The sequence below is a fragment of the Pimephales promelas genome, chromosome 6 (assembly GCF_988280905.1).
Source record: "Pimephales promelas chromosome 6, fPimPro1.hap1.1, whole genome shotgun sequence".
Lineage (NCBI taxonomy): Eukaryota > Metazoa > Chordata > Actinopteri > Cypriniformes > Leuciscidae > Pimephales > Pimephales promelas.
In genome coordinates this window covers 7,166,507-7,190,990 of record NC_142774.1, presented here as the reverse complement: position 1 = coordinate 7,190,990, position 24,484 = coordinate 7,166,507, and the positions used below count along the sequence as shown (strand labels likewise).

The following is a 24,484-nucleotide window of genomic DNA, read 5'->3' as shown; positions in this document are numbered from 1 at the left end:
ATGGTCAACTTGCTCTGTTATGTGTGACTCTCCTGTTCGAACTCGTTCATCAAAATGAACAAATCTTTTTCCGAGTCATTTGATTCGTTCAACGAACAAAACGAACAAATTTACTGGATTGACTGTTGTGACAGGAGAGTCACAAACGTGCGTCACAGAACAGAGCAAGGCGAGCATTTGAGCTTATAAAACTTAAACTTTTTTTAAAAAATGACAGATCGTTTCACAAGATAAGATTATTCATCGTCTGGTGTCGTTTAAAACCCTTTGAAGCTGTACTGAAACTCTCATTTGGACCTTGAACTGTTTGGTTCCCATTGAAGTCCATTATATGGAGAAAATCCTGGAATGTTTTCATCAAAAACCTTAATTTCTTTTCGACTGAAGAAAGAAAGACATGGACATCTTGGATGACATGGGGGTGAGTAAATTATCAGCAAAAGTTTTTTGAAAAGTGAACTACTCCTTTAAGTTTAAAATGCACACTGTGTTCTAACCAATTATCAATCTCTATTTACATGTCAAACTATCTCTCTTTACACGTCCCTCTCATAGCACTGAACTGGTTATTTTAGTAGTTAAGCAAACGTTTTTAGTTTTGTCACTGGTCTTTTTCACATGACTCCTTTTCTCTGTTTCAGGTCAGGAACCTCGACTGTCCAAAGCCAACCTCTTCACATTATTGAGTCTATGGATGGAACTTTTCCCCGAGAAAGAAGCACGTCAGCGAGAAAATGATTCTGTAGGCATATTTTAATTCTCTCTAAAGTGATGCAGTGTGTTTCAAAGACAGAGAGCTTACATTTAAAGACATTTGAAATGCATTTAGGAAGGAGAATGTGTTACAGGTATCTATGCACCAGTGTAAAATGTCTGATTCGTATTTATTTCTGGGAAAAAAGCCTTCTATACAGTACTGAGAATTATTATTGGAAAGCTGATTCCCACAGGACCGAGTCTCTGCTGTGGATATTATGACTCGTGCGCTCTGAAGGAGATGCCTCAGTATCTACTTGTTTTATTTATTTGTTTCTTTCATTAAAAAGCACGGTGTTGTATTTGCGTCCAGGCTGGAGACAGTGGTCTTGTGGTGGTCCATGAGCGCAGGGTCCTGGGTCTGCATTGCTCCAGTGTGCAGTTGCATGCAGGACAGGTGGCTGTGGTCAAACACGGACCCCGACTGAAGGGATGTGATCTCTACTTCTCCAGAAAACCCTGTTCAACCTGCCTCAAGATGCTCATCAATGGCAAGATTAGAACTGCTCTCTCTAATATATGTACACATTGTTGCTCAATAGTTTGGATTCAATAGTTTGGATTTGCTCACAGTCCGTATTTAAAAGCTGTAAAAATGTTTATAATAATGTAATAATGCTTTTATCAAAAAGTAGCGATTATTTTTTTTAAAAAGTAGCGATTCTTTTTGAAAAAGTAGCGATTCCTTTTTAAAAAGTAGCAATACTTTTTGAAAATAGTGTAAAAAATGTAATTATACATGTTACAGTCTTATAAGTTTATTACAATGTAATTACACATTTATTACAGTGTTATTATACATTTGTTACATTATTTTTGAAAAAGTAGCGATTGTTTTTGAAAAAAGTAGTGTAAAAAATGTAATACATTTGTTACGTTTTTATACATTACAATGTAGTTATACATTTATTATATTGTTATTATACATTTATTACAATGTAATCATACATCAGTGTTATTATACGTTTCTTACAATGTAATTATACATTTATTAGTGTTATTTTACATTTGTTACATTATTATTATTATACATTTGTCACATTATTCTTTGTGAAAAAAATTTGAGATTTTTTTTGAAAAGTAGCGATTCTTTTTGAAAAAAAGTAGTGTAAAAATTTAAATATACAATTATTACAATGTCATTATACATTATTTTCAGTGTTATTATACATTTATTACTATGTAATTATACATTTTTAGTGTTATTTTACATTTGTCACATTATCATTATTATTATACATTTGTAACATTATTATTTTGTTACATTATTCTTTTTGAAAAAGTAACGATTTTTTTTAAAGTAGCGATTCTTTTGTAAAAAAGTAGCGTTTTTTAACATTAGTAATTGCACTAAATGTTTAAAGTCATCATATCTGATGCTGAAAATTCAGCTTTCCATCACAGGAATAAAATCTTAAAAATGTATTCAAATGATTATATAGCATTGTTATTGTAATGGCATTTCATAATATTACTTAATTTAATATTTATTTAATTATTATCATTTAAAATTTAATATTTAACTATATTTGTCATCAAATAAATTCAACCTTTCTGAGCATAAGAGACTTCTTTCAAAAACATAAAAAAATAATAATTCCAAACTTTTGACCACCACCAGCGTATCATACTTTATTTATTAACTTTATATAGTTTTATATTTAATTGTCTATCTCAACCCTCATTGCCTTTCATATCCTTTGTTCAGCTGGTGTGAACAGGATATCTTACTGGCCCGGTGATGCTGAGATGGGCTTGCTGTCAGGTAGACGTGATCCCGCAGACTCCAGTCACCAGGAAGCCATCCTCGACGCCACAGCGGCAGAGCGACTCAAGTCCAACAGCAGGCCGCACATCTGTGTGCTCCTGCAACCTCTGGACAGCACCATGCTGCAGTTCGTGGACCACACTTCCCAAAACTGCGACTTCCTTGGGAAGATTGCGGCGGACAATCCAGCGCTGGATGTTGCGGATGTCTTTAGAAAGGAATGGTGGAAGAACTCAGACGATTTCTTGGAAAAGTTCTTTATAAATGACGAAGAACAGCATATGTATGTGCTGAACAAGATGGGACTGGAGAACTTTTGTGTGGAACCAAATTTTAGCAACTTAAGGCAGCATATGAGGAATCTCATTCGGATTCTCGCGTCTGTGGCCGCTAGTGTTCCGGTTCTACAAGACGATTATGGGTTCTTCATGAGAGAGCCTTTAGGGACAGGTTCTCCAGCTTTACCTCAGGATGTGATACGGCACTGTGTCATACAAGCCCGGTTATTGGCGTGTAGAACAGGTGAATTCAGTTTGATTACATCCAAGATGTCCATGTCTTTCTTTCTTCAGTCGAAAAGATATTAAGGTTTTTGATTAAAACATTATAGGATTTTCTCCATATAATGGACTACAATGGGAACCAAACGGTTCAAGGTCCAAAAGACAGTTTCAGTGCAGCTTCAAATCGCTTTAAACGATACCAGACGAGTAAGGGTTTTATCTAGTAAAACGATCACTCATTTAACAAATAAATAACAAATTTTAATTTTTATAAGCTCAAATGCTCACCTTGCTCTGTTCTGTGATGCGCGTTTGTGACTCCTGTTCGAACTCGTTCATCAAAATGAACGAATCTTTTCCCGAGTCAACTCGTTCATTTCGTTCGTTGAATGAACCAAATGACACGAAAAAAGATTCGTTCATTTTGATAAACGAGTTCGAACAGGAGAGTCACAAACGCGCATCAAAAACAGAGCAAGGCGAACATTTGAGCTTATAAAACTTAAACTTTGTTAATATTTTTTAAATGAGCGATCGTTTCGCTTGATAAGACCCTTATTCATCGTCTGGAATCTTTTAAAGCCCTTTGAATAGTTTGTACTGAAACTGTCACCATTTATTTTTGTGTAGAGGATCCTAAAGTGGGAGTTGGTGCAGTGATCTGGGCAGAGGGAAAACAGGTGAGTAAAAAAAAAAAAAAAACGCAATGAAAACGTGACTTTATGATTGTGTGTATTTTAATAAACACCTCTCCGCTTGCAGTCACAATGCGATGGCACGGGTCGGCTTTACCTAGTGGGCTGTGGATACAACGCATATCCAGTGGGCTCACAGTACGCAGAGTACCCTCAGATGGATCACAAGCAGAAAGAGAGACAGAACAGGAAGTACCGGTACATCCTCCATGCGGAGCAGAACGCGCTCACATTCAGGTGAGGCTCATGGGAAGAAGCGGTCAGGAATGTTGGCAACAAGAAAAAGAGGTGCAGTCACTTTTACCAAACCCAGTCATTCCAATAGGGTTTGCAGATTTCGCTCATTTTCAAGTTTCAGCTTGATTTAATCGACTTCTGTGCTTCTACACTATTGACAGAGGGCAATAGACCTTTTTTTGCACTAATCTGAATGCATCTCTCATGGTTGAGATGTGCTTTTACTATTATCAAGCCATTCAAACTCGTTCATGATTTGTTCATTTCTTCCCACCTTCCACTTTTATTTCCCTCCGATCTGCAGGAGCGCAGAGATAAAGGAAGAGGAGAACACAATGATGTTTGTGACCAAATGCCCGTGTGACGAGTGTGTTCCTCTGATTGGCTGTGCTGGAATAAAGCAGATCTACACTACAGACCTGGACAGCAACAAAGTCAAACACGACATCTCCTACCTCAGGTTCGACAAACTCAACGGCGTCCAGAAGTTCATTGTGAGTGCTGCTGAGATTTTTTTTTTTTTTTATCGCACAAAAAAATTGGCTCTTATTTTTAACAATTAATATATTTTTTCAGTGGCAACAGAAATCTGCTAGACATACTTCAGAACAAGCTGCTCTGCCTACAGCAAGTAAGTGTTTTGGGTCGTTTACACGACGCCGTTTTCAACTAAAAACAGAAAGCGTATGCGTTTTGACCGTTCATTTACACGACAACTGTGTTTTGGTGGCCTGAAAACACAAACTTTTGAAACTATAGAGGGAATGCATTGACGTCACTTTCCCGCCGGAACAACCCCCCTCAGCCTGACTGAGTGGTAAAAGATCTGCTGCGTGACTGGATTTATTAACCTGCAAAAATGTGACTAAAGGCGTGTTCACACCGGGACGAATTTCGCGCGTGATATTCGTCGACGTTTAACGCCGTTAACGTTAAACAATGGGCGCCAATGTGAGTGTTCACACCGACGCGAAAAACGCCACGCGTAAAAGCGTAATTTTTAAAAAAAAAACGCCTCGGGTTTGTTTTTTTGGTTTGACGCGCCGCGTCAAAACCTATCCGACCAACGAGATTGGCGGGTTTGCTCACGTGTCTGGTACTTCTGAAGTTACAGTAAACACAACTTGGGGGCGTTCAAACACAAAACGGTCTTGCCGAGCACACATACGGCGAAGAAGAGATCCTACAAGGCAAGATACCTATGGGCAAGATGAATGTTGAGCTGCTGGTCTCGGAGCATTTGCTATAATATGATGATATTTATATTAGTATTTCTGTAATAATAGTATAGGGTGACCAACAGTCCTGTTTTCCCGCGACATGTGTAAAACGATCACTTCGTGCTTTATAGAAATCTTAGTTGAGATGAGAACTGCGCATAGTGTCAGTTAGATTTTGACAAGTGTTAAGTAAGTAAGTAAGGAGATAACCGCTCTGCCGACTCTTTTGTATTCTTTCTTTTATTTTATTTTTCTATTGTGACCAGATGTTTGTTTGTTTGTTTTTTCTGACTCGATCCCCATGTATGAGGACGAGTGTAACGGTTGAGTGGTTTTATTAAACGCGGAGAAATACGACAACTCTCGTCTCTCGTGCATCTGTTCATCCGACAACTAGTGCTATGTTTTCTGTATCTCTGGGCAACATCTCAACTTTGCGTTACACATGTCCTGTTTCCACGTCCTGTCCTGGCTGTTTTTAAGTGATGAAAATGTCCTGGTTTTCAAAAAAAAAACTGCTGGGAAAGATCAGTTCTACAGCAAAATATAGATGGACAAACAAGGTGGATGAGGAAGAAAAAAAGGATAAAGAGGATTGAAAACTAAAGATATAAATAGATTTTGTTAGTTCGTTTTTGTAAGTTTGTGAGAGCTATTTTTTGTTACATTTGGAGGCATTTCTTTTAGTTATTTATTATTTATATATTTATTTTTCTAATACAGAAGACATTATTTCTATCATTATTTCATTCGTTTTTTTTTAATCTGTCATAATAAAACATTGAGACATGAATATGATCACCCTAGTATATTCTATTATTATTTCTGTTTTACATTAAGCGCCATCTAATGTCAGGGAATGAATTTGCATGTTCACTCAGGTCATCGTCAGCGAAAAACGCTTGGGTGTGAACACAAAAAACGCGTTGAAAAACGCTGACGAATAACGCGCGCTGATATTCGTCCCGGTGTGTACGGGCCTTAAAACGGACAATTTTATCAATTTAAGCTAAATGTTGGACTCTAGGGCTGGGTAAAAATATTGATTCATCAATCCTATGAATCGATTCAGCCATCCAGGCCAGTGGCGGCACTGTGGGCTACACTCTAGTGGGAGCGTTCAGCGTAGTACAAGTCGTGCTTTAGCACTTGTGTGCTAAAGCGTGGTATCTGATGCACATGTACAGTTAGGACAGGTATCTGACATGAAACCCCTGTAAACACACACACACACTCACACACAGGTATCTGATGCACATGTATTTTGATATATTTGTTTTGATACATATTGATATATTTATAATGGCATAAATGCTACGTGGTATATCAATATCTCAGCTCTGGAAGGGTCTAGAGCCTCCATTTTTGCACTCAGGTCTAAGTCCCGTGGCCCTCTATCAGAATCCAGAGTTTCAAGAAGATTGGAGAAACTTATTTTTTCGCACAAAAAAAAAAAAAAAACGACAGGGGTAACACTGTCGTTTTTTTTTTTTTGGGTCGAAATTTTGAGTTTCTCCAATCTTCTTGAAACTCTGGATTCTGATAGAGGGCCACGGGACTTAGACCTGAGTGCAAAAATGGAGGCTCTAGACCCTTCCAGAGCTGAGATATTGATATCCCACGTAGCATTTATGCCATTATAAATATATCAATATCTCAGCTCTGCAAGGGTTCAGAGCAGGGGTGGGCAAACTTTTTGGCTCAAGGGCCACACTGGATTTTAAAATTTGACAGAGTGCCGGCCCAGTGGCAGATTATAACACATAGTTACTTTCTCTCCCCACAGCACTTGCTCGCGCTCACACAATTAATTCAGAATATTTCAAAAATAAATAAAACAGAACTCTTCCCGCTGGATACAGCTTCTCAGGTCACAAATGCAGCAACACTCTTTCCACTGAATACAGCTTGCAGCCCAGCGTTTTCTCTCTCTCGACAGCGCGTGCACAAGCTCCCAGTCTCTCTCTCCCCACTCTGTCAGCACGGCACCCCTTTCGCTTTTTTTCGTTTTCGGGCAAAAAATTAAGTTTCTCCAATCTTCTCAAAACTCTGAATTCTGATGGAGGGCCACGAGACTTTGACCTGAGTGCAAAAATGGAGGCTCTAGACCCTTCTAGAGCTGAGATATCGAAATTAAAAATTTCGACCCGAAAAAAAAACGACAGTGTTACCCCTTTCGTTTTTTTTCGTTTTTGGGTGCAAAATTAAGTTTCTCCAATCTTCTCAAAACTCTGGATTATGATAGAGGGCTGTGAGACTTTGACCTGAGTGCAAAAATGGAGGCTCTAGACCCTTCCAGAGCTGAGATATCGAAATTCAAAATTTCGACCCGAAAAAAAAAACGACAGTGTTACCCCTTTCGTTTTTATTAGTTTTTGGGCGAAAAATTAAGTTTCTCCAATCTTCTCAAAACTCTGGATTCTGATAGAGGGCCACGAGACTTTGACCTGAGTGCAAAAATGGAGGCTCTAGACCCTTCTAGAGCTGAGATATCGAAATTCGAAATTTCGACCCGAAAAAAAAAACCGACAGTGTTACCCCTTTCGTTTTTTTTCGTTTTCGGCCAAAAAATTAAGTTTCTCCAATCTTCTCAAAACTCTGGATTATGATAGAGGGCTGTGAGACTTTGACCTAAGTGCAAAAATGGAGGCTCTAGACCCTTCTAGAGCTGAGATATCAAAATTCAAAATTTCGACCCGAAAAAAAAAACGACAGTGTTACCCCTTTCGTTTTTTTTCATTTTCGGGCGAAAAATTAAGTTTCTCCAATCTTCTCAAAACTCTGGATTATGATAGAGGGCTGTGAGACTTTGACCTGAGTGCAAAAATGGAGGCTCTAGACCCTTCCAGAGCTGAGATATCAAAATTCAAAATTTCGACCCGAAAAAAAAACCCGACAGTGTTACCCCTTACGTTTTGTTTTCATTTTCGGGCTAAAAATTAAGTTTCTCCAATCTTCTCAAAACTCTGGATTATGATAGAGGGCTGTGAGACTTTGACCTGAGTGCAAAAATGGAGGCTCTAGACCCTTCCAGAGCTGAGATATCGAAATTCAAAATTTCGACCCGAAAAAAAAACGACAGTGTAACCCCTTACGTTTTTTTCATTTTCGGGCGAAAAATTAAGTTTCTCCAATCTTCTCAAAACTCTGGATTATGATAGAGGGCTGTGAGACTTTGACCTGAGTGCAAAAATGGAGGCTCTAGACCCTTCCAGAGCTGAGATATCAAAATTCAAAATTTCGACCTGAAAAAAAACCCGACAGTGTTACCCCTTTCGTTTTTCTTTTCGTTTTTGGGCGAAAAATTAAGTTTCTCCAATCTTCTCAAAACTCTGGTTTCTGATAGAGGGCCACGCGACTTTGACCTGAGTGCAAAAATTGAGGATCTAGACCCTTCCAGAGCTGAGATATCGAAATTCAAAATTTCGACCCTAAAAAAACGACAGTGTTACCCCTTTCGTTTTTTTTCATTTTCGGCCGAAAAATTAAGTTTCTCCAATATTCTCAAAACTCTGGATTATGATAGAGGGCTGTGAGACTTTAACCTGAGTGCAAAAATGGAGGCTCTAGACCCTTCCAGAGCTGAGATATCAAAATTCAAAATTTCGACCCGAAAAAAAAAACGACAGTGTTACCCCTTTCGTTTTTTTTCATTTTCGGGCGAAAAATTAAGTTTCTCCAATCTTCTCAATACTCTGGATTATGATAGAGGGCTGTGAGACTTTGACCTGAGTGCAAAAATGGAGGCTCTAGACCCTTCCAGAGCTGAGATATCGAAACTCAAAATTTCGACCCGAAAAAAAAAAACGACAGTTTAACCCCTTATGTTTTTTTTCATTTTCGGGCGAACAATTAAGTTTCTCCAATCTTCTCAAAACTCTGGATTATGATAGAGGGCTGTGAGACTTTGACCTGAGTGCAAAAATGGAGGCTCTAGACCCTTCCAGAGCTGAGATATCAAAATTCAAAATTTCGACCCGAAAAAAAAAAACGACAGTGTTACCCCTTTCGTTTTTTTTCATTTTCGGGCGAAAAATTAAGTTTCTCCAATCTTCTCAAAACTCTGGATTATGATAGAGGGCTGTAAGACTTTGACCTGAGTGCAAAAATGCAGGATCTAGACCCTTCCAGAGCTGAGATATCAAAATTCAAAATTTCGACCCGAAAAAAAAACGACAGTGTTACCCCTTACGTTTTTTTTCATTTTCGGGCGAAAAATTAAGTTTCTCCAATCTTCTCAAACCTCTGGATTATGATAGAGGGCTGTGAGACTTTGACCTGAGTGCAAAAATGGAGGCTCTAGACCCTTCCAGAGCTGAGATATCGAAACTCAAAATTTCGACCCGAAAAAAAACCCGACAGTGTAACCCCTTACGTTTTTTTTTTCATTTTCGGGCGAACAATTAAGTTTCTCCAATCTTCTCAAAACTCTGGATTATGATAGAGGGCTGTGAGACTTTGACCTGAGTGCAAAAATGGAGGCTCTAGGCCCTTCCAGAGCTGAGATATCAAAATTCAAAATTTCGACCCGAAAAAAAAACGACAGTGTTACCCCTTTCGTTTTTTTTCATTTTCGGGCTAAAAATTAAGTTTCTCCAATCTTCTCAAAACTCTGGATTATGATAGAGGGCTGTGAGACTTTGACCTGAGTGCAAAAATGGAGGCTCTAGACCCTTCCAGAGCTGAGATATCAAAATTCAAAATTTCGACCCGAAAAAAAACCGACAGTGTTACCCCTTACGTTTTTTTTCATTTTCGGGCTAAAAATTAAGTTTCTCCAATCTTCTCAAAACTCTGGATTATGATAGAGGGCTGTGAGACTTTGACCTGAGTGCAAAAATGGAGGCTCTAGACCCTTCCAGAGCTGAGATATCGAAACTCAAAATTTCGACCCGAAAAAAAAACGACAGTGTTACCCCTTACGTTTTTTTTCATTTTCGGGCGAAAAATTAAGTTTCTCCAATCTTCTCAAAACTCTGGATTATGATAGAGGGCTGTGAGACTTTGACCTGAGTGCAAAAATGGAGGCTCTAGACCCTTCCAGAGATGAGATATCAAAATTCAAAATTTCGACCCGAAAAAAAAAACGACAGTGTTACCCCTTTCGTTTTTTTTCATTTTCGGGCGAAAAATTAAGTTTCTCCAATCTTCTCAAAACTCTGGATTATGATAGAGGGCTGTGAGACTTTGACCTGAGTGCAAAAATGGAAGCTCTAGACCCTTCCAGAGCTGAGATATCAAAATTCAAAATTTCGACCCGAAAAAAAAAACGACAGTGTTACCCCTTACGTTTTTTTTCATTTTGGGGCGGAAAATTAAGTTTCTCCAATCTTCTCAAAACTCCGGATTATGATAGAGGGCTGTGAGACTTTGACCTGAGTGCAAAAATGGAGGCTCTAAACCCTTCCAGAGCTGAGATATCAAAATTCAAAATTTCGACCCGAAAAAAAAACGACAGTGTTACCCCTTTCGTTTTTTTTTTCATTTTCGGGTGAAAAATTAAGTTTCTCCAATCTTCTCAAAACTCTGGATTATGATAGAGGGCTGTGAGACTTTGACCTGAGTGCAAAAATGGAGGCTCTAGACCCTTCCAGAGCTGAGATATCAAAATTCAAAATTTCGACCCGAAAAAAAAACGACAGTGTTACCCCTTACGTTTTTTTTTTCATTTTGGGGCGAAAAATTAAGTTTCTCCAATCTTCTCAAAACTCCGGATTATGATAGAGGGCTGTGAGACTTTGACCTGAGTGCAAAAATGGAGGCTCTAGACCCTTCCAGAGCTGAGATATCAAAATTCAAAATTTCGACCCGACAAAAAAACGACAGTGTTACCCCTTACGTTTTTTTTCATTTTCGGGCGAAAAAATTAAGTTTCTCCAATCTTCTCAAAACTCTGGATTATGGTAGAGGGCTGTGAGACTTTGACCTGAGTGCAAAAATGGAGGCTCTAGACCCTTCCAGAGCTGAGATATCGAAATTCAAAATTTCGACCCGAAAAAAAAACCGACAGTGTTACCCCTTACGTTTTTTTTCATTTTCGGGCGAAAAATTAAGTTTCTCCAATCTTCTCAAAACTCTGGATTATGGTAGAGGGCTGTGAGACTTTGACCTGAGTGCAAAAATGGAGGCTCTAGACCCTTCCAGAGCTGAGATATCAAAATTCAAAATTTCGACCCGAAAAAAAAACGACAGTGTTACCCCTTACGTTTTTTTTCATTTTGGGGCGAAAAATTAAGTTTCTACAATCTTCTCAAAACTCTGGATTATGATAGAGGGCTGTGAGACTTTGACCTGAGTGCAAAAATGGAGGCTCTAGACCCTTCCAGAGCTGAGATATCAAAATTCAAAATTTTGACCCGAAAAAAAAAACGATAGTGTTACCCCTTACGTTTTTTTTTCATTTTCGGGCGAAAAATTAAGTTTCTCCAATCTTCTCAAAACTCTGGATTATGGTAGAGGGCTGTGAGACTTTGACCTGAGTGCAAAAATGGAGGCTCTAGACCCTTCCAGAGCTGAGATATCAAAATTCAAAATTTCGACCCGAAAAAAAACGACAGTGTTACCCCTTACGTTTTTTTTTCATTTTGGGGCGAAAAATTAAGTTTCTCCAATCTTCTCAAAACTCTGGATTATGATAGAGGGCTGTGAGACTTTGACCTGAGTGCAAAAATGGAGGCTCTAGACCCTTCCAGAGCTGAGATATCAAAATTCAAAATTTCGACCCGAAAAAAAAACGACAGTGTTACCCCTTACGTTTTTTTTCATTTTGGGGCGAAAAATTAAGTTTCTCCAATCTTCTCAAAACTCCGGATTATGATAGAGGGCTGTGAGACTTTGACCTGAGTGCAAAAATGGAGGCTCTAGACCCTTCCAGAGCTGAGATATCGAAATTCAAAATTTCGACCCGAAAAAAAAAACGACAGTGTTACCCCTTACGTTTTTTTTTCATTTTCGGGCGAAAAATTAAGTTTCTCCAATCTTCTCAAAACTCTGGATTATGGTAGAGGGCTGTGAGACTTTGACCTGAGTGCAAAAATGGAGGCTCTAGACCCTTCCAGAGCTGAGATATCGAAATTCAAAATTGACCCGAAAAAAAAAACGACAGTGTTACCCCTTACGTTTTTTTTCATTTTGGGGCGAAAAATTAAGTTTCTCCAATCTTCTCAAAACTCTGGATTATGATAGAGGGCTGTGAGACTTTGACCTGAGTGCAAAAATGGAGGCTCTAGACCCTTCCAGAGCTGAGATATCAAAATTCAAAATTTCGACCCGACAAAAAAACGACAGTGTTACCCCTTACGTTTTTTTTCATTTTCGGGCGAAAAATTAAGTTTCTCCAATCTTCTCAAAACTCTGGATTATGGTAGAGGGCTGTGAGACTTTGACCTGAGTGCAAAAATGGAGGCTCTAGACCCTTCCAGAGCTGAGATATCGAAATTCAAAATTTCGACCCGAAAAAAAAACCGACAGTGTTACCCCTTACGTTTTTTTTCATTTTCGGGCGAAAAATTAAGTTTCTCCAATCTTCTCAAAACTCTGGATTATGGTAGAGGGCTGTGAGACTTTGACCTGAGTGCAAAAATGGAGGCTCTAGACCCTTCCAGAGCTGAGATATCAAAATTCAAAATTTCGACCCGAAAAAAAACCGACAGTGTTACCCCTTACGTTTTTTTTCATTTTGGGGCGAAAAATTAAGTTTCTCCAATCTTCTCAAAACTCTGGATTATGATAGAGGGCTGTGAGACTTTGACCTGAGTGCAAAAATGGAGGCTCTAGACCCTTCCAGAGCTGAGATATCAAAATTCAAAATTTCAACCCGAAAAAAACCCGACAGTGTTACCCCTTACGTTTTTTTTCATTTTCGGGCGAAAAATTAAGTTTCTCCAATCTTCTCAAAACTCTGGATTATGGTAGAGGGCTGTGAGACTTTGACCTGAGTGCAAAAATGGAGGCTCTAGACCCTTCCAGAGCTGAGATATCAAAATTCAAAATTTCGACCCGAAAAAAAAAACGACAGTGTTACCCCTTACGTTTTTTTTTCATTTTGGGGCGAAAAATTAAGTTTCTCCAATCTTCTCAAAACTCCGGATTATGATAGAGGGCTGTGAGACTTTGACCTAAGTGCAAAAATGGAGGCTCTAGACCCTTCCAGAGCTGAGATATCAACATTCAAAATTTCGACCCGAAAAAAAAACGACAGTGTTACCCCTTACGTTTTTTTTTCATTTTGGGGCGAAAAATTAAGTTTCTCCAATCTTCTCAAAACTCCGGATTATGATAGAGGGCTGTGAGACTTTGACCTGAGTGCAAAAATGGAGGCTCTAGACCCTTCCAGAGCTGAGATATCAAAATTCAAAATTTCGACCCGACAAAAAAACGACAGTGTTACCCCTTACGTTTTTTTTCATTTTCGGGCGAAAAAATTAAGTTTCTCCAATCTTCTCAAAACTCTGGATTATGGTAGAGGGCTGTGAGACTTTGACCTGAGTGCAAAAATGGAGGCTCTAGACCCTTCCAGAGCTGAGATATCGAAATTCAAAATTTCGACCCGAAAAAAAAACCGACAGTGTTACCCCTTACGTTTTTTTTCATTTTCGGGCGAAAAATTAAGTTTCTCCAATCTTCTCAAAACTCTGGATTATGGTAGAGGGCTGTGAGACTTTGACCTGAGTGCAAAAATGGAGGCTCTAGACCCTTCCAGAGCTGAGATATCAAAATTCAAAATTTCGACCCGAAAAAAAAACGACAGTGTTACCCCTTACGTTTTTTTTTCATTTTGGGGCGAAAAATTAAGTTTCTCCAATCTTCTCAAAACTCTGGATTATGATAGAGGGCTGTGAGACTTTGACCTGAGTGCAAAAATGGAGGCTCTAGACCCTTCCAGAGCTGAGATATCAAAATTCAAAATTTCGACCCGAAAAAAAAAACGACAGTGTTACCCCTTACGTTTTTTTTTCATTTTCGGGCGAAAAATTAAGTTTCTCCAATCTTCTCAAAACTCTGGATTATGGTAGAGGGCTGTGAGACTTTGACCTGAGTGCAAAAATGGAGGCTCTAGACCCTTCCAGAGCTGAGATATCAAAATTCAAAATTTCGACCCGAAAAAAAACGACAGTGTTACCCCTTACGTTTTTTTTTCATTTTGGGGCGAAAAATTAAGTTTCTCCAATCTTCTCAAAACTCTGGATTATGATAGAGGGCTGTGAGACTTTGACCTGAGTGCAAAAATGGAGGCTCTAGACCCTTCCAGAGCTGAGATATCAAAATTCAAAATTTCGACCCGAAAAAAAAACGACAGTGTTACCCCTTACGTTTTTTTTCATTTTGGGGCGAAAAATTAAGTTTCTCCAATCTTCTCAAAACTCCGGATTATGATAGAGGGCTGTGAGACTTTGACCTGAGTGCAAAAATGGAGGCTCTAGACCCTTCCAGAGCTGAGATATCGAAATTCAAAATTTCGACCCGAAAAAAAAAACGACAGTGTTACCCCTTACGTTTTTTTTTCATTTTCGGGCGAAAAATTAAGTTTCTCCAATCTTCTCAAAACTCTGGATTATGGTAGAGGGCTGTGAGACTTTGACCTGAGTGCAAAAATGGAGGCTCTAGACCCTTCCAGAGCTGAGATATCGAAATTCAAAATTGACCCGAAAAAAAAAACGACAGTGTTACCCCTTACGTTTTTTTTCATTTTGGGGCGAAAAATTAAGTTTCTCCAATCTTCTCAAAACTCTGGATTATGATAGAGGGCTGTGAGACTTTGACCTGAGTGCAAAAATGGAGGCTCTAGACCCTTCCAGAGCTGAGATATCAAAATTCAAAATTTCGACCCGACAAAAAAACGACAGTGTTACCCCTTACGTTTTTTTTCATTTTCGGGCGAAAAATTAAGTTTCTCCAATCTTCTCAAAACTCTGGATTATGGTAGAGGGCTGTGAGACTTTGACCTGAGTGCAAAAATGGAGGCTCTAGACCCTTCCAGAGCTGAGATATCGAAATTCAAAATTTCGACCCGAAAAAAAAACCGACAGTGTTACCCCTTACGTTTTTTTTCATTTTCGGGCGAAAAATTAAGTTTCTCCAATCTTCTCAAAACTCTGGATTATGGTAGAGGGCTGTGAGACTTTGACCTGAGTGCAAAAATGGAGGCTCTAGACCCTTCCAGAGCTGAGATATCAAAATTCAAAATTTCGACCCGAAAAAAAAACGACAGTGTTAACCCTTAAGTTTTTTTTCATTTTGGGGCGAAAAATTAAGTTTCTCCAATCTTCTCAAAACTCTGGATTATGATAGAGGGCTGTGAGACTTTGACCTGAGTGCAAAAAGGGAGGCTCTAGACCCTTCCAGAGCTGAGATATCAAAATTCAAAATTTCGACCCGAAAAAAAAACCGACAGTGTTACCCCTTACGTTTTTTTTCATTTTCGGGCGAAAAATTAAGTTTCTCCAATCTTCTCAAAACTCTGGATTATGGTAGATTGCTGTGAGACTTTGACCTGAGTGCAAAAATGGAGGCTCTAGACCCTTCCAGAGCTGAGATATCAAAATTCAAAATTTCGACCCGAAAAAAAACGACAGTGTTACCCCTTACGTTTTTTTTCATTTTGGGGCGAAAAATTAAGTTTCTCCAATCTTCTCAAAACTCTGGATTATGATAGAGGGCTGTGAGACTTTGACCTGAGTGCAAAAATGGAGGCTCTAGACCCTTCCAGAGCTGAGATATCAAAATTCAAAATTTCGACCCGAAAAAAAACCGACAGTGTTACCCCTTACGTTTTTTTTCATTTTGGGGCGAAAAATTAAGTTTCTCCAATCTTCTCAAAACTCCGGATTATGATAGAGGGCTGTGAGACTTTGACCTGAGTGCAAAAATGGAGGCTCTAGACCCTTCCAGAGCTGAAATATCAAAATTCAAAATTTCGACCCGAAAAAAAAACGACAGTGTTACCCCTTATGTTTTTTTTCATTTTGGGGCGAAAAATTAAGTTTCTCCAATCTTCTCAAAACTCCGGATTATGATAGAGGGCTGTGAGACTTTGACCTGAGTGCAAAAATGGAGGCTCTAGACCCTTCCAGAGCTGAGATATCGAAATTCAAAATTTCGACCCGAAAAAAAAAACGACAGTGTTACCCCTTACGTTTTTTTTTCATTTTCGGGTGAAAAATTAAGTTTCTCCAATCTTCTCAAAACTCTGGATTATGGTAGAGGGCTGTGAGACTTTGACCTGAGTGCAAAAATGGAGGCTCTAGACCCTTCCAGAGCTGAGATATCGAAATTCAAAATTTCGACCCGAAAAAAAAAACGACAGTGTTACCCCTTACGTTTTTTTTCATTTTGGGGCAAAAAATTAAGTTTCTCCAATCTTCTCAAAACTCTGGATTATGATAGAGGGCTGTGAGACTTTGACCTGAGTGCAAAAATGGAGGCTCTAGACCCTTCCAGAGCTGAGATATCGAAACTCAAAATTTCGACCCGAAAAAAAAACGACAGTGTTACCCCTTACGTTTTTTTTCATTTTCGGGTGAAAAATTAAGTTTCTCCAATCTTCTCAAAACTCTGGATTATGATAGAGGGCTGTGAGACTTTGACCTGAGTGCAAAAATGGAGGCTCTAGACCCTTCCAGAGCTGAGATATCGAAACTCAAAATTTCGACCCGAAAAAAAAACGACAGTGTTACCCCTTACGTTTTTTTTCATTTTCGGGTGAAAAATTAAGTTTCTCCAATCTTCTCAAAACTCTGGATTATGATAGAGGGCTGTGAGACTTTGACCTGAGTGCAAAAATGGAGGCTCTAGACCCTTCCAGAGCTGAGATATCAAAATTCAAAATTTCGACCCGACAAAAAAACGACAGTGTTACCCCTTACGTTTTTTTTCATTTTCGGGCGAAAAATTAAGTTTCTCCAATCTTCTCAAAACTCTGGATTATGGTAGAGGGCTGTGAGACTTTGACCTGAGTGCAAAAATTGAGGCTCTAGACCCTTCCAGAGCTGAGATATCGAAATTCAAAATTTCGACCCGAAAAAAAAAACGACAGTGTTACCCCTTACGTTTTTTTTCATTTTCGGGCGAAAAATTAAGTTTCTCCAATCTTCTCAAAACTCTGGATTATGGTAGAGGGCTGTGAGACTTTGACCTGAGTGCAAAAATGGAGGCTCTAGACCCTTCCAGAGCTGAGATATCAAAATTCAAAATTTCGACCCGAAAAAAAAAACGACAGTGTTACCCCTTACGTTTTTTTTCATTTTCGGGCGAAAAATTAAGTTTCTCCAATCTTCTCAAAACTCTGGATTATGGTAGAGGGCTGTGAGACTTTGACCTGAGTGCAAAAATGGAGGCTCTAGACCCTTCCAGAGCTGAGATATCGAAATTCAAAATTTCGACCCGAAAAAAAAACCGACAGTGTTACCCCTTACGTTTTTTTTCATTTTCGGGCGAAAAATTAAGTTTCTCCAATCTTCTCAAAACTCTGGATTATGATAGAGGGCTGTGAGACTTTGACCTGAGTGCAAAAATGGAGGCTCTAGACCCTTCCAGAGCTGAGATATCAAAATTCAAAATTTCGACCCGAAAAAAAACCGACAGTGTTACCCCTTACGTTTTTTTTCATTTTGGGGCGAAAAATTAAGTTTCTCCAATCTTCTCAAAACTCTGGATTATGATAGAGGGCTGTGAGACTTTGACCTGAGTGCAAAAATGGAGGCTCTAGACCCTTCCAGAGCTGAGATATCAAAATTCAAAATTTCAACCCGAAAAAAACCCGACAGTGTTACCCCTTACGTTTTTTTTCATTTTCGGGCGAAAAATTAAGTTTCTCCAATCTTCTCAAAACTCTGGATTATGGTAGAGGGCTGTGAGACTTTGACCTGAGTGCAAAAATTGAGGCTCTAGACCCTTCCAGAGCTGAGATATCAAAATTCAAAATTTCGACCCGAAAAAAAAAACGACAGTGTTACCCCTTACGTTTTTTTTTCATTTTGGGGCGAAAAATTAAGTTTCTCCAATCTTCTCAAAACTCCGGATTATGATAGAGGGCTGTGAGACTTTGACCTAAGTGCAAAAATGGAGGCTCTAGACCCTTCCAGAGCTGAGATATCAAAATTCAAAATTTCGACCCGAAAAAAAAACGACAGTGTTACCCCTTACGTTTTTTTTTCATTTTGGGGCGAAAAATTAAGTTTCTCCAATCTTCTCAAAACTCCGGATTATGATAGAGGGCTGTGAGACTTTGACCTGAGTGCAAAAATGGAGGCTCTAGACCCTTCCAGAGCTGAGATATCAAAATTCAAAATTTCGACCCGACAAAAAAACGACAGTGTTACCCCTTACGTTTTTTTTCATTTTCGGGCGAAAAAATTAAGTTTCTCCAATCTTCTCAAAACTCTGGATTATGGTAGAGGGCTGTGAGACTTTGACCTGAGTGCAAAAATGGAGGCTCTAGACCCTTCCAGAGCTGAGATATCGAAATTCAAAATTTCGACCCGAAAAAAAAACCGACAGTGTTACCCCTTACGTTTTTTTTCATTTTCGGGCGAAAAATTAAGTTTCTCCAATCTTCTCAAAACTCTGGATTATGGTAGAGGGCTGTGAGACTTTGACCTGAGTGCAAAAATGGAGGCTCTAGACCCTTCCAGAGCTGAGATATCAAAATTCAAAATTTCGACCCGAAAAAAAAACGACAGTGTTACCCCTTACGTTTTTTTTCATTTTGGGGCGAAAAATTAAGTTTCTCCAATCTTCTCAAAACTCTGGATTATGATAGAGGGCTGTGAGACTTTGACCTGAGTGCAAAAATGGAGGCTCTAGACCCTTCCAGAGCTGAGATATCAAAATTCAAAATTTCGACCCGAAAAAAAAAACGACAGTGTTACCCCTTACGTTTTTTTTTCATTTTCGGGCGAAAAATTAAGTTTCTCCAATCTTCTCAAAACTCTGGATTATGGTAGAGGGCTGTGAGACTTTGACCTGAGTGCAAAAATGGAGGCTCTAGACCCTTCCAGAGCTGAGATATCAAAATTCAAAATTTCGACCCGAAAAAAAACGACAGTGTTACCCCTTACGTTTTTTTTTCATTTTGGGGCGAAAAATTAAGTTTCTCCAATCTTCTCAAAACTCTGGATTATGATAGAGGGCTGTGAGACTTTGACCTGAGTGCAAAAATGGAGGCTCTAGACCCTTCCAGAGCTGAGATATCAAAATTCAAAATTTCGACCCGAAAAAAAAACGACAGTGTTACCCCTTACGTTTTTTTTCATTTTGGGGCGAAAAATTAAGTTTCTCCAATCTTCTCAAAACTCCGGATTATGATAGAGGGCTGTGAGACTTTGACCTGAGTGCAAAAATGGAGGCTCTAGACCCTTCCAGAGCTGAGATATCGAAATTCAAAATTTCGACCCGAAAAAAAAAACGACAGTGTTACCCCTTACGTTTTTTTTTCATTTTCGGGCGAAAAATTAAGTTTCTCCAATCTTCTCAAAACTCTGGATTATGGTAGAGGGCTGTGAGACTTTGACCTGAGTGCAAAAATGGAGGCTCTAGACCCTTCCAGAGCTGAGATATCGAAATTCAAAATTGACCCGAAAAAAAAAACGACAGTGTTACCCCTTACGTTTTTTTTCATTTTGGGGCGAAAAATTAAGTTTCTCCAATCTTCTCAAAACTCTGGATTATGATAGAGGGCTGTGAGACTTTGACCTGAGTGCAAAAATGGAGGCTCTAGACCCTTCCAGAGCTGAGATATCAAAATTCAAAATTTCGACCCGACAAAAAAACGACAGTGTTACCCCTTACGTTTTTTTTCATTTTCGGGCGAAAAATTAAGTTTCTCCAATCTTCTCAAAACTCTGGATTATGGTAGAGGGCTGTGAGACTTTGACCTGAGTGCAAAAATGGAGGCTCTAGACCCTTCCAGAGCTGAGATATCGAAATTCAAAATTTCGACCCGAAAAAAAAACCGACAGTGTTACCCCTTACGTTTTTTTTCATTTTCGGGCGAAAAATTAAGTTTCTCCAATCTTCTCAAAACTCTGGATTATGGTAGAGGGCTGTGAGACTTTGACCTGAGTGCAAAAATGGAGGCTCTAGACCCTTCCAGAGCTGAGATATCAAAATTCAAAATTTCGACCCGAAAAAAAAACGACAGTGTTACCCCTTAAGTTTTTTTTCATTTTGGGGCGAAAAATTAAGTTTCTCCAATCTTCTCAAAACTCTGGATTATGATAGAGGGCTGTGAGACTTTGACCTGAGTGCAAAAAGGGAGGCTCTAGACCCTTCCAGAGCTGAGATATCAAAATTCAAAATTTCGACCCGAAAAAAAAACCGACAGTGTTACCCCTTACGTTTTTTTTCATTTTCGGGCGAAAAATTAAGTTTCTCCAATCTTCTCAAAACTCTGGATTATGGTAGATTGCTGTGAGACTTTGACCTGAGTGCAAAAATGGAGGCTCTAGACCCTTCCAGAGCTGAGATATCAAAATTCAAAATTTCGACCCGAAAAAAAACGACAGTGTTACCCCTTACGTTTTTTTTCATTTTGGGGCGAAAAATTAAGTTTCTCCAATCTTCTCAAAACTCTGGATTATGATAGAGGGCTGTGAGACTTTGACCTGAGTGCAAAAATGGAGGCTCTAGACCCTTCCAGAGCTGAGATATCAAAATTCAAAATTTCGACCCGAAAAAAAACCGACAGTGTTACCCCTTACGTTTTTTTTCATTTTGGGGCGAAAAATTAAGTTTCTCCAATCTTCTCAAAACTCCGGATTATGATAGAGGGCTGTGAGACTTTGACCTGAGTGCAAAAATGGAGGCTCTAGACCCTTCCAGAGCTGAAATATCAAAATTCAAAATTTCGACCCGAAAAAAAAACGACAGTGTTACCCCTTATGTTTTTTTTCATTTTGGGGCGAAAAATTAAGTTTCTCCAATCTTCTCAAAACTCCGGATTATGATAGCGGGCTGTGAGACTTTGACCTGAGTGCAAAAATGGAGGCTCTAGACCCTTCCAGAGCTGAGATATCGAAATTCAAAATTTCGACCCGAAAAAAAAAACGACAGTGTTACCCCTTACGTTTTTTTTTCATTTTCGGGTGAAAAATTAAGTTTCTCCAATCTTCTCAAAACTCTGGATTATGGTAGAGGGCTGTGAGACTTTGACCTGAGTGCAAAAATGGAGGCTCTAGACCCTTCCAGAGCTGAGATATCGAAATTCAAAATTTCGACCCGAAAAAAAAAACGACAGTGTTACCCCTTACGTTTTTTTTCATTTTGGGGCAAAAAATTAAGTTTCTCCAATCTTCTCAAAACTCTGGATTATGATAGAGGGCTGTGAGACTTTGACCTGAGTGCAAAAATGGAGGCTCTAGACCCTTCCAGAGCTGAGATATCGAAACTCAAAATTTCGACCCGAAAAAAAAACGACAGTGTTACCCCTTACGTTTTTTTTCATTTTCGGGTGAAAAATTAAGTTTCTCCAATCTTCTCAAAACTCTGGATTATGATAGAGGGCTGTGAGACTTTGACCTGAGTGCAAAAATGGAGGCTCTAGACCCTTCCAGAGCTGAGATATCGAAACTCAAAATTTCGACCCGAAAAAAAAACGACAGTGTTACCCCTTACGTTTTTTTTCATTTTCGGGTGAAAAATTAAGTTTCTCCAATCTTCTCAAAACTCTGGATTATGATAGAGGGCTGTGAGACTTTGACCTGAGTGCAAAAATGGAGGCTCTAGACCCTTCCAGAGCTGAGATATCAAAATTCAAAATTTCGACCCGAAAAAAAAACGACAGTGTTACCCCTTACGTTTTTTTTCATTTTCGGGCGAAAAATTAAGTTTCTCCAATCTTCTCAAAACTCTGGATTATGATAGAGGGCTGTGAGACTTTGACCTGAGTGCAAAAATGGAGGCTCTAGACCCTTCCAGAGCTGAGATATCAAAATTCAAAATTTCAACCCGAAAAAAACCCGACAGTGTTACCCCTTACGTTTTTTTTCATTTTCGGGCGAAAAATTAAGTTTCTCCAATCTTCTCAAAACTCTGGATTATGGTAGAGGGCTGTGAGACTTTGACCTGAGTGCAAAAATGGAGGCTCTAGACCCTTCCAGAGCTGAGATATCAAAATTCAAAATTTCGACCCGAAAAAAAAACGACAGTGTTACCCCTTACGTTTTTTTTTCATTTTGGGGCGAAAAATTAAGTTTCTCCAATCTTCTCAAAACTCCGGATTATGATAGAGGGCTGTGAGACTTTGACCTGAGTGCAAAAATGGAGGCTCTAGACCCTTCCAGAGCTGAGATATCAAAATTCAAAATTTCGACCCGAAAAAAAAACGACAGTGTTACCCCTTACGTTTTTTTTTCATTTTGGGGCGAAAAATTAAGTTTCTCCAATCTTCTCAAAACTCCGGATTATGATAGAGGGCTGTGAGACTTTGACCTGAGTGCAAAAATGGAGGCTCTAGACCCTTCCAGAGCTGAGATATCAAAATTCAAAATTTCGACCCGACAAAAAAACGACAGTGTTACCCCTTACGTTTTTTTTCATTTTCGGGCGAAAAATTAAGTTTCTCCAATCTTCTCAAAACTCTGGATTATGGTAGAGGGCTGTGAGACTTTGACCTGAGTGCAAAAATTGAGGCTCTAGACCCTTCCAGAGCTGAGATATCGAAATTCAAAATTTCGACCCGAAAAAAAAAACGACAGTGTTACCCCTTACGTTTTTTTTCATTTTCGGGCGAAAAATTAAGTTTCTCCAATCTTCTCAAAACTCTGGATTATGGTAGAGGGCTGTGAGACTTTGACCTGAGTGCAAAAATGGAGGCTCTAGACCCTTCCAGAGCTGAGATATCAAAATTCAAAATTTCGACCCGAAAAAAAAAACGACAGTGTTACCCCTTACGTTTTTTTTCATTTTCGGGCGAAAAATTAAGTTTCTCCAATCTTCTCAAAACTCTGGATTATGGTAGAGGGCTGTGAGACTTTGACCTGAGTGCAAAAATGGAGGCTCTAGACCCTTCCAGAGCTGAGATATCGAAATTCAAAATTTCGACCCGAAAAAAAAACCGACAGTGTTACCCCTTACGTTTTTTTTCATTTTCGGGCGAAAAATTAAGTTTCTCCAATCTTCTCAAAACTCTGGATTATGGTAGAGGGCTGTGAGACTTTGACCTGAGTGCAAAAATGGAGGCTCTAGACCCTTCCAGAGCTGAGATATCAAAATTCAAAATTTCGACCCGAAAAAAAAACCGACAGTGTTACCCCTTACGTTTTTTTTCATTTTCGGGCGAAAAATTAAGTTTCTCCAATCTTCTCAAAACTCTGGATTATGGTAGATTGCTGTGAGACTTTGACCTGAGTGCAAAAATGGAGGCTCTAGACCCTTCCAGAGCTGAGATATCAAAATTCAAAATTTCGACCCGAAAAAAAACGACAGTGTTACCCCTTACGTTTTTTTTCATTTTGGGGCGAAAAATTAAGTTTCTCCAATCTTCTCAAAACTCTGGATTATGATAGAGGGCTGTGAGACTTTGACCTGAGTGCAAAAATGGAGGCTCTAGACCCTTCCAGAGCTGAGATATCAAAATTCAAAATTTCGACCCGAAAAAAAACCGACAGTGTTACCCCTTACGTTTTTTTTCATTTTGGGGCGAAAAATTAAGTTTCTCCAATCTTCTCAAAACTCCGGATTATGATAGAGGGCTGTGAGACTTTGACCTGAGTGCAAAAATGGAGGCTCTAGACCCTTCCAGAGCTGAAATATCAAAATTCAAAATTTCGACCCGAAAAAAAAACGACAGTGTTACCCCTTACGTTTTTTTTCATTTTGGGGCGAAAAATTAAGTTTCTCCAATCTTCTCAAAACTCCGGATTATGATAGAGGGCTGTGAGACTTTGACCTGAGTGCAAAAATGGAGGCTCTAGACCCTTCCAGAGCTGAGATATCGAAATTCAAAATTTCGACCCGAAAAAAAAAACGACAGTGTTACCCCTTACGTTTTTTTTTCATTTTCGGGTGAAAAATTAAGTTTCTCCAATCTTCTCAAAACTCTGGATTATGGTAGAGGGCTGTGAGACTTTGACCTGAGTGCAAAAATGGAGGCTCTAGACCCTTCCAGAGCTGAGATATCGAAATTCAAAATTTCGACCCGAAAAAAAAAACGACAGTGTTACCCCTTACGTTTTTTTTCATTTTGGGGCAAAAAATTAAGTTTCTCCAATCTTCTCAAAACTCTGGATTATGATAGAGGGCTGTGAGACTTTGATATGAGTGCAAAAATGGAGGCTCTAGACCCTTCCAGAGCTGAGATATCGAAAC

The 24,484-nt window shown here is 39.0% G+C and overlaps 1 protein-coding gene across 1 annotated transcript in view; it reads left to right on the top strand.

Annotated features, from left to right (window-relative positions):
* Positions 1–24,484, top strand: part of cdadc1 (cytidine and dCMP deaminase domain containing 1) — an 80,455-nt gene that overhangs the window by 995 nt on the left and 54,976 nt on the right. Inside the window, exons 2-8 of the mRNA XM_039687860.2 lie at positions 642–742; positions 1,070–1,247; positions 2,465–3,046; positions 3,658–3,707; positions 3,790–3,959; positions 4,264–4,453; positions 4,536–4,590. Coding sequence (XP_039543794.2) covers positions 642–742; positions 1,070–1,247; positions 2,465–3,046; positions 3,658–3,707; positions 3,790–3,959; positions 4,264–4,453; positions 4,536–4,590 — 1,326 coding nt within the window. The remainder of the gene's footprint in view (positions 1–641; positions 743–1,069; positions 1,248–2,464; positions 3,047–3,657; positions 3,708–3,789; positions 3,960–4,263; positions 4,454–4,535; positions 4,591–24,484) is intronic.